Raw genomic sequence first — 10,000 nt, forward strand, 5'->3', positions numbered from 1 at the left:
ACCCCAAAAAACAAGAAGCAGTGAGAGAGAGAGAGAGAGAGAGAGAGAGAAAGGCAGGCAGACAGGCAGTGGCTTGACAATGCTTCTCAGACATTTCTGCTATGCTCGGTCTCGCTGAAACGGTCCCGCTGAAAAGATTTTTTTCGCGTGCCGGATTTTTAATGCCATTGCGGGATTTTTGAAACGTGCGTGTCTTTTCCGCCGCGAATCCCGGCAGCCTGGTGTCCCTGAGTCCTGCTTCTGTCGCCCGCGACCTTGCTCCGCTCAGCCGCCCACCCACCCACCCGCCGAACCCCGACCCCGACCCCAACCCCCCCGGCATTCCCGCGGACGGCGCGGCGGCGCTAACGGGCTAACGGTCCATCCTCCGCCGAGCCGGCGGGGAAGAGGGGGAGGACACCGAACCCAACCGTCGCTTAGCCCCCGGAGCCACTTCATCCCGGGGCCGGTTGATGTTACGGATACGGAGCGCTGCAGACGCCGGGGAGCCGTTATTCCTGGGAAAGAGACGCGGAGCGGGAACGCCGGGGCGCTGAGGGAACGACGGGACGCGAGGACAAGGCGACGCCGGTCTCCCGATGATTCTGGGTAAGTTCCCCGCTCTCCGAGCAACTTCTGACTCCCGCGCCTGAGCTCACGTGCGCTTGGTTAGGCTCGTCGACTGCGCCCTTTGACCTTTCCCCCGGAGGGGCCGCTCACCCGGGACGATCGAAGGAAGGTCGGTGCGCGCTTCGCGTCGTTTACAGGCACGGCTTTCGAGGATAATGTCGACACGCTCTGGCCACTGCGTTGGGAAGTACAGCATCACTCGAGGGCGTTTGCGCTTTAGACTTGCTGAAGATGACTCGGATTACGTTCGTGACATTCTGCTTGCTCGTAGCGGACCAGAGGACAGCGACGTCAGTCCGGACTGTTCCGTTTTCAGTGCCTCTGCGTCCTTTCTCACACTTTGAATGTCAACGGGCCGCCCGACTCCCTTTAGAGGCAGAACGTATCTCTCCGCTGTCAGCAGTTTCGTTGTGTGGAAGGGTGAATGAACATCCAGGAGCAAAGTGTGTGTGATTGAGTGAGTGAGTGAATGAGTGAGTTAGCACAGTCTCTAATGTGAGTAAGTTCTTATCGCTGACTTGAATGTGACTGAGTGAGAGAGTGAGTGAGTGAGTTAGTGAGTGAGTGAGTGAGTTAGTGAGTGTGTGAGTGAGTGAGTGAGTTAGTGAGTGTGAGTGAATGAGTGAGTGATTTAGTGAATGAGTGAGTGAGTGAGTGAGTGAGTTAGTGAGTGTGAGTGAATGAGTGAGTGATTTAGTGAATGAGTGAGTGAGTCTGTTAATGAGTGAGTACCTGCAGGGTGAGTGTGTGAGCACATGCACAAATGTGGAGAGCCAGGTTATTTAATGCATGTCTGGACTAATTCAATTCTGCTATGCTGCCGTTTCAGCAGAAACATGGGATGTACCCTGCATTGGGGCTGTATGGAGCCCTCTCCAGCCCCCCTGCATTGGGGCTCTGTGTAGCCCTCTCTAGCCCCTCTGTATTGGGGCTGTGTGGAGCCCTCTCTAGCCCCTCTGTATTGGGGCTGTGCGTACCCTTCATGTTGGTTAGTGAAGCTTGTAATGGCTGTATAATTGGCTCTGCGTCCAGTCAAGCGTGACATTTGGGAGTGCTGCTATGTGCTCTCTCTCCCTCTCTCTCGCTCCCTCTCTCTCTCCCTCTCTCTCTCTCTCTCTCAGACTCTCTCTCTCTCTCTCCCTCTCTCTCTCTCGCTCCCTCTCTCTCTCTCTCAGACTCTCTCTCTATCTCTCTCTCCCTCTCTCTGAGTGCAGCATTCTTTGATCTCTGCAGTTCTTCTGTGTCCTCTCTGTGTGTTCTCCTCCACCCTCCTAATCTGGCTGTAAACAGTGTGCTCTCCCTGTGCCTGTGGCGTACCCACCCTCCCTCCTCGTGCTCTCTCCTCCTCATCCTCACTCTGAAGGTTCGTAACGCACGCGGATGGCTCTGCTGCGTTAGGGAGGCAGAGCCCCTGTGTGCTCGCAAGCTCCAGAACGCATTAGCGTAGCTCTTAGCGTAGCATCGCGTTCTGACTGCCACTCACCCCAAACTGACTGCTCTCAGGATTAGCGTAGCGTTTAGCGTAGCATAGTGTTCTGACTGCCACTCACCCCGAACTGACTGCACTCAGGATTAGAGTAGCGCTAAGCATAGCGTAGCATAGCAGTCCGACAGCCGCTCACCCCAAACCGACTGCACACCGGATTAGCATAGCGCTCTGACAGGCACTCAACCTGAGAGCCCGTTAGCCACAGATCATAGCGTTTGCTCTCGTAGACGGGAGGAGTTAATTGAGCGTTATTAACCATCTGAGACCTGCAGCTGTCTTCGCGGGGCCGCGAGCTTACGCAAAGGCTTTTTTCACGCTAAAGAGTCGCACGCGGTCTGTGAACGTTGTCCTTTTCCCCTGGAATCCCTTTTAAACACGTTGCTGTTTAAATTTGTATAAGGGGCAGAAACTAAGGGCCATTATCACGGTCGCCGTGAGACGATCCCACAGAATACCAATTTCTGAGTTTACTATGAGCCGGTGCATGCGCAAATTCATGGAGAAAAGTGGAAAGTGAGGGGGAGATAGGAGCGTGTCACAGCACGAGTGAGTGTGTGTGTGTGTGTGGGTGTGTGTGTGTGTGTGTGTGCGTGTGTGAGTGTGTGTGTGAGTGTGTGTGTGTGTGTGTGTTAGAGACGCTTATTAATGGAGCGTGAATTCATCACCCGCACAGATGGAGGCCACTTCACAGAAACAGCGAATAACGGCACTCTGTCAGCTGGAGGCTTTTTCTGTGTCGGTTTGAGAACAACATTTTGCTATTAAATGCCCTTATATGTACTCTGAATAAATTGCACGGTCATTTTGTCCCGTTCGGTTTTTGTCATTCCATGGTATGACAGATTGTATTGATGTTTTCCCCATGTCGGGGAGGTAGAACACCTTGCTGTCTGTACCAACTGCGTATTTTAGCGGAAAACTGTAATACGTATGTCTGCGTTGTGATGCGATGGGGATCGCGGGGGGGGGGGGGGGGGGGGGGGTGGATGTTGGGGCAGCAGGATAAAAATCTTGATGACCTTCAAACAACCTTGAGCCGTTCGGTGCAGCGTTTCCGCGTTCACGGCTCCCAGGTGTTTGGGGTCGGGTGTCTGCATCCGTGGGGGGACGTCCGTACATCTCGGTTACGTCCGCACTAGAAAATGCCCATCGACTGCAGTGTCAGTCACGCTCACCACGATAGCGGATAGATGGTGGTCCACCGCCCCGGCTGCTTTTATCCTCCTCCTCCTCCTCTTCCTTCATCCTCCCTCCACATTGCACCAAACAGGAACCACACCGCTCTCCCATGGCCATTGCCCAAGCTGTGACAAAGCAGTGCCTGGGGGAATAAGTAAACAAGTGTTTCCAGAACATTCCTGGTGGCCCAGACCCGCGGCACACGCACGAGGACCCTAACGGACAGCCACCGGACTGGACAGCCGAACAGCCGCCCCACACGTCCGCCTTGAATGCAAATAAAGTGCGCAGAGAGTAAAATATACAGTGGGGTGCGTAAGTATTTGGACAGTGATGATTTTACAGGGCTGTAATTCCAACATGATTCACTCCGTACGGATGTAAATACGCTCAAATTAACATGTGGACTGTCATTGTTGTCACAGACATATGAACTGAGTGGTGTTGGCTGAGTGGTACAACCCTGTCAATGTCCAAATACTTCCAACTTCACAGTAGTGGAGCTAATCGCAGCTATGCAATTAGAACCAATTTTGAACCAATGAGCTATAAACACAGGCAGAGAGTGAGTCAACATGTCAGTGAGCCTTTTTCAATGATAGGAAGGGATTTACAATGGTCTGGTAACAATGTTTTAACACAAAAATGTTACCTATTGTACCTTTAAAGGACACACCAAGTACGAGTGCATCTGAATCTACATTGCACTTTGTGCGTGCCATAGGAGAGCTGCTTTGGGTTCAATATCATTGAGCTTCAGTTGAACAAACTCAGCACCCTCAGTTGTTAATAGCTCTTAATTGCACCAGTTTTAATATCTACTGAGGAACCTTTGCCCAGAAATAGCAGCTATTCATGCAGGGCCTCTCAGTGAAGACTCTGTTCCAGTGTGTGGATGGCTTCCATGTTCTGGTATCGCTTAAGGCTCTGTTCCAGTGTGTGGATGGGCCCCATGGTCTGGTATCTGTTAAGGCTCTGTTCCAGTGTGCGGATGGGCCCCATGGTCTGGTATCTGTTAAGGCTCTGTTCCAGTGTGTGGATGGGCCCCATGGTCTGGTATCTGTTAAGGCTCTCTTCCAGTGCGTGGATGGGCCCCATGGTCTGGTACATGTTAAAGCTCTGTTCCAGTGTGTGGATGGGCCCCATGGTCTGGTATCGCTTAAGGCTCTGTTCCAGTGTGTGGATGAGCCCCATGGTCTGGTATCTGTTAAGGCTCTGTTCCAGTGTGTGGATGGGCCCCATGGTCTGGTACGTGTTAAAGCTCTGTTCCAGTGTGTGGATGGGCCCCATGGTCTGGTATCTGTTAAGGCTCTGTTCCAGTGTGTGAATGGCCCCATGGTCTGGTACGTGTTAAAGCTCTGTTCCAGTGTGTGGATGGGCCCCATGGTCTGGTATCTGTTAAGGCACTGTTCCAGTGTGTGGATGGGCCCTATGGTCTGGTATCTGTTAAGGCTCTCTTCCAGTGTGTGGATGGGTCCCATGGTCTGGTATCTGTTATGCTTCTGTTCCAGTGGCCTTGAAATGATATCTGTTAAGGCTCTCATTGGTGGATTTTACATCCCCTGGCTTTGCCAATTGTTATGGCCATACCATTGTTGCACATATGATGTACATAAATACATTTTTATATGTTGATTATGATAAGTGTTCATCAACTTATCCACTGATTCAGAAATAAAATAAAAGTATATTAACATAAATTTTATGTTATGCGATAGACTAAAAAAGAAAAGTAGATAAAAGTAGACATTAAAGGGAAACGTTTTAAAAGCCTTGCAAAGAATTTGACGAGGTCTCTTTATCTCTCTCTTTCCCTCTCTCTTCATCTTTCTCTCTAATATTCTGCTATAATAAGAGATGGGTCCTAGGTAAATAAAAGAGAGGTATGAGGTCAATTTCACCCATAAAGACCTTCATGCAGAGTCGTCCAGCAGACCCCTGGTCGGTGTTTCTCCTGTATCGTCACGGCAGTTTTTCCCCGGTGTTTACCCTTCCGGCAGGCTTCCCTTCCCTTTCCAGAACTGCCTGAAAGCACCCCACCACAACCACATCCCCGTCATCAACCCCCCCCCCCCCGCCATCAATCCCTCCGGGCTCGGCCAGCCAATGGGTGCGCCTCGCTGCTGCTCCATTTTTTATGCGGATTCAGAATACGGCACCGTGGAGCTTTATTTATTTAGAGTAAAGTGTTTTCTGCTACGGACGGTTTTCAAACTCAACGCCTCAACGCAGACCGTAAAAAGCACTGTGCTTTCTGCGGAGAACTCCGCAAAAGCATCTTCCACAAGCGTTATTTCTGCCTCTTTTTAAAGTGAGCGTGGTTTAACGTCCAGTCGGTGGCTGGTCAGTGCCCCCCCTGCTGTGTCCTCATGGCTGAAGCGCGCGTCGGCAGAGATATCCTCCAGCCATCGCTGGACTTCACCGCGGGTAATGAGACAGGGTCAGGATATAGCTCTTCTGTAGGACCCCTCAAATAAAGTGCTACCAAAACAAATACGAAAAAAGGGCTAATGCTGTGGTTATCCCGGAGAGCGTTCAGTGCCCTAACCCAGGGAGGAGCACTGCTTCCACGGTCGAGGGAGACGTCTCCCTGTTCACCCAGGAGACCCGGAGCTCTCTCCTGCCCTCTGTTAGCGGTTAGCAGTTAGCGGAGTCTAGCAGCCTGTCGATCGGGGGGATAATGGAGGGTAATGAACGGTCTGTTCGCCCTGGTCTGGCGAGCGTGGACGTGCGGTCTCCGCTGCCCTGCTGGGGGCCGGTGTGCACCCTGATTTATGGCTGCGTCGGCGGGGCCCGTGACACCAGGGAGCCCAGAGTTCCCTCCGCAGGGGCCGCACTGAGGGGGGCTGGCGCAGTGATGTCACTGCAGTTCTGTACAAATACACGGGCACACCGTCACTCACGTCACACATGTACACAAACACACACAGGCGTACAGTACACACACTCACACACGCAAACGCGCACGTCACGCACACACACACATACACACAAACATATGCACACACTGACACACACACGGCTCAGTCCACAGGCCAGAACTGATTCATCTCTGATAAACAACTCGACCTTTAATCGGTGTCGATGTCGTGAGGTATGAAACGTGATAATGTTCAGTCTGCTGTCCAGTACGCTCTGCACAACATTTCAGCATTCAGCCAATGGACCTTCTTCCTGTTGCTGTGCAGAGACACTCCGTTTTGAGTGTCACGGAGAGCAACCATGTGTATTTAGAGCCAAAATGGCCGTTGGCCAGAATTCAGTCAGTGTTTATCCTCTAACTGTGACATTTGGTGAGATTGGCGATCACAAAAATGCGCTCACTGAAACGCACATCTCAGCTCTAACTACAGTATATTATTTTACTGGTAAAAGACAGCATATTATTTCTTCAATTGGAATTTCATAACTTAAATGAAGGACCCTGTTGACCAAATCTAGGCCAACCATTTTGAAAACGTAGACGTTCTTCATTTTTATTTCGCTCCTAATGAGATAATAAAACATTATTGAATATCTATCGGCCCTTTAAAATCAAGAGAACGTTTAATTGCTGGTGTCCAAGTTCAATTAAAAAATGCTCACATGAGCAGATGAAATAAAGACTACACAATAAACTGATGATATAAGCTGATGAGACAAAACATCACATTTGGCGGCAAACAACAAAGACAGACTGCAGTTGCCAAACATCCATATACATACTGAGAGGCACCAACGGGGATTTTGGGCCCCACAAAATGAAGTCACATTGAGGGCCCCTGTCAGTCAGAGACCTTGGAATAGTCCTAAGACTTGCTCATTATGAAGCGTATGATCATAGTGTGTCTGACAACAAATATAAGAGTAGGGGAGATCAGTGTCCGTTGTGACGCAGGGTCGATTTCTACACAGTGTTTTCTGAGCACAAAAATGGGCACGGAAGTGGTTCGTTGAAATCCGAGGTGAAAGAGGACGTGTATGGGGGTGTGCAGTGTGATTTACAGGCTAGCTTGTTTCAAAGGAAAAAAAGGAAAAAAAGAAGGTAATTGTTTTTGGGACAAGTTTCTGCAACCAGAAAAAAGAGTAATGCTACTGGGCAGGTGAGGAAGATAGTTTGGGGCTATGTATCATGATGCAGAGGGGAAGGGATCTTTTCCCTAGACTCAGATCACAAAACAATGCTTTATCCAAACAATAGAGGTAGCATTCCTAGCATACATTGCCTGAAACCCGAAAAACCTGACACCTCTTTGCAAGCAGATATGAGAAGCATTGTTATCCATTTCTGAGAACAGAGCTGAGTCCACAGATTCGGTCACCTTGGGCCTGAGGTCTGGTCCACAAAGCAGATTATTGAGTTAGCTGGATAACTGTACTGAGTAAAAGCCAGAACCGAATCTTTGTGCAGTTATCCGGCTAACTCAGTAATCCTGCTTTGTGGAACAGGCCCCTGGACTGCCTCAGATGCTTGACACTTCTGTTCTGTTGATTAGCAGCTTATTGGCATTTTAAAGCAATACAGAAATAAAATGTATGCAAATACACTCTGTATGTATTATCCTTATCTTAATTCCAAACAATATAAACTACTATAGGGTTATAACGGTTGCCATTTACCTGTGGTAGATAAAAATTTTACAATGAAAGTGTCATTAATTTTTTGTGATGCAGATTACAAAAGATTTATATAAAACAACTACAATGGAGGCATTAGAAGCATAAATTATGTTTATCAGTGAAAAATGAAAATGAAACAAAGTTTTCATGGTGTAGATGATTGATATGAATTGCTTTGAACTGACATTCTCAATTATTTTTCAGCTTTATCTGATATTCAAAGAAGCCACAGAGGTGAAAAGACATACTGCAAAACAATTACAGATAAAAACAAACTGCAAACACTGGTTTAGTCACTGCTGGTTATGAAATACTGTACATGTCTCAAAAGGGTCATTCCTCTTTTAAAGTTTAAAATGGGTCAATTTCACCCAAATTGAACTCAAGGGTTAAAGAAGCAGGTTGCATGTGATTGAGGTGTGAAGCAGTACACCCTTGGTGTTTGAATATTTGTGTTCAGACTTGTACTTGTACTGATCGATCAAACCGTGCACTGAAAACCAACATCGCTAGTACCGCAGGACCAAGACTGCTTAACCCTGGATCAAAAAACAAGAGCTTTTAAAGATGTAACTGACATAACTCAACACCACTGGGCACAAATGATCTGACTGCAGTCACAGCACTTAAACCCCAGATCAGAGGTTACAATCACATCACACAACCCTCCAGCAGATCACACAACCCTCCAGCAGATCACAGAACCCTCCAGCAGATCACAGAACCCTCCAGCAGATCACACACGGTTCCTGCAGATCACACATTATATTACATTAATGGAATTTGGCAGACACTCTTATACAGAGTGACGAACACTTGATAAGCAGGAGACAATCCTCTCCTGGAGCAATGGGCTTGGGTTTTGGAGGAGTTGGTTTGGCGGTGTTGGCTTGGTGGTGTTGGTTTGATGGTGTTGGTTTGGGTTGTGTTAGTTTGGTTGTGTTGGCTTGGCACTGTTGGTTTGGCGGTGTTGACTTTACATTACATTACATTACATTATTGGCACTTGGCAGACGCTCTTATCCAGAGCGACGTACAATTGATTAGACTAAGCAGGAGACAATCCTCCCCTGGAGCAATGCAGAGTTAAGGGCCTTGCTCAAGGGCCCAACGGCTGTGCGGATCTTATTGTGGCAACACCGGGATTAGAACCACCGACCTTGCGTGTCCCAGTCATTTACCTTAACCACTATGCTACAGGCTGTACTCCTTGGTGTTGGTTTGGCCCTGTTGGTTTGGCAGTGTTGGTTTGGGTTGTGTTGGCTTGGTGGTATTGGTTTGGGTTGTGTTAGTTTGGCGGTGTTGGTTCGGCAGTGTTTGGCATTTGTGTGCCTCGACAGTGAAGCGCTTCATCTGCTGGCCATTCCTAACTCCCCACACCCCCACTCTCCTCCTCTGCAGCCGCAGCTGCTCACAGAAAACGTTATGAGTATTTTATCATATAATTAAAAATAATCCGTTTGGTGAGTCAGTTCGGTTAAATTTGGAATGAAATGTCAAGACACCGTTGTAGGGCAGCGCAATGCTGAGTGCTTTTTATGGAGTGAGCTCATGCGAAAACGACAGAGGGACTGCGGAGCGGGATGAGGCTACGGCCTGTTTTTGAGGAAAGCGCAAGCTCGCCTTCGAATTCCAGATAAGAAATTCAGGCATGAAGGCATAAAAGTATTATATGAACAGAGTAACAGGACAGTAACGCGGAGAATGACAGAATCTCTGAATGCGGACGGTGTGCCCGTTTGTCCGGTCCTCCGGGGAGGGCAGGCTGCAGTTTTCGCCCAACTGAGGGCGGAGGAAGACACGCCCTGACACCAAAACCCCGCTCTTTTTACCCTCCGCGTGTACACCTGCCTGCCCCAGCCTCGTCCAGGTAACGGTGAGGATCAGATTTCGTGTGTGGGAGGGGGTGAGGCATTATTCCCACAACCTGTACCTCACCCCCTCCACACACACACAAAAACACACACACCCCGGCAGGTGTTTGGCACTCCCTGCCGTGTGGAAGGGACTCGGAGGACAGGGATGAAAGGGAATGGGGCTCCATTGTGTTTTGTGACGGACACCGGATCCCAGCCTTTTCACCGCGGGCTGAGCTGCACCCTGCCAGTTTATGACCTGTTTACC

At 49.2% G+C, this 10,000-nt stretch overlaps 1 protein-coding gene across 4 annotated transcripts in view; it reads left to right on the plus strand.

The window, feature by feature from the left end:
• The window catches only part of LOC133110077 (zinc finger protein 385A-like), a 108,267-nt gene that overhangs the window by 19,451 nt on the left and 78,816 nt on the right, over positions 1-10,000 (plus strand). Inside the window, exon 2 of one of the 4 annotated variants that reach the window (XM_061219951.1) lies at positions 218-588. The exons of 2 other annotated variants lie outside the window; for them this stretch is intronic. In XM_061219951.1, coding sequence (XP_061075935.1) covers positions 579-588 — 10 coding nt within the window. In that variant the 5' untranslated portion in view covers positions 218-578. Of the gene's footprint in view, positions 589-10,000 lie in introns of all 4 variants that reach the window. One more of the 4 variants, XM_061219950.1, reaches the window with a different exon arrangement.

Source organism: Conger conger, chromosome 14, assembly GCF_963514075.1.
Source record: "Conger conger chromosome 14, fConCon1.1, whole genome shotgun sequence".
NCBI lineage: Eukaryota > Metazoa > Chordata > Actinopteri > Anguilliformes > Congridae > Conger > Conger conger.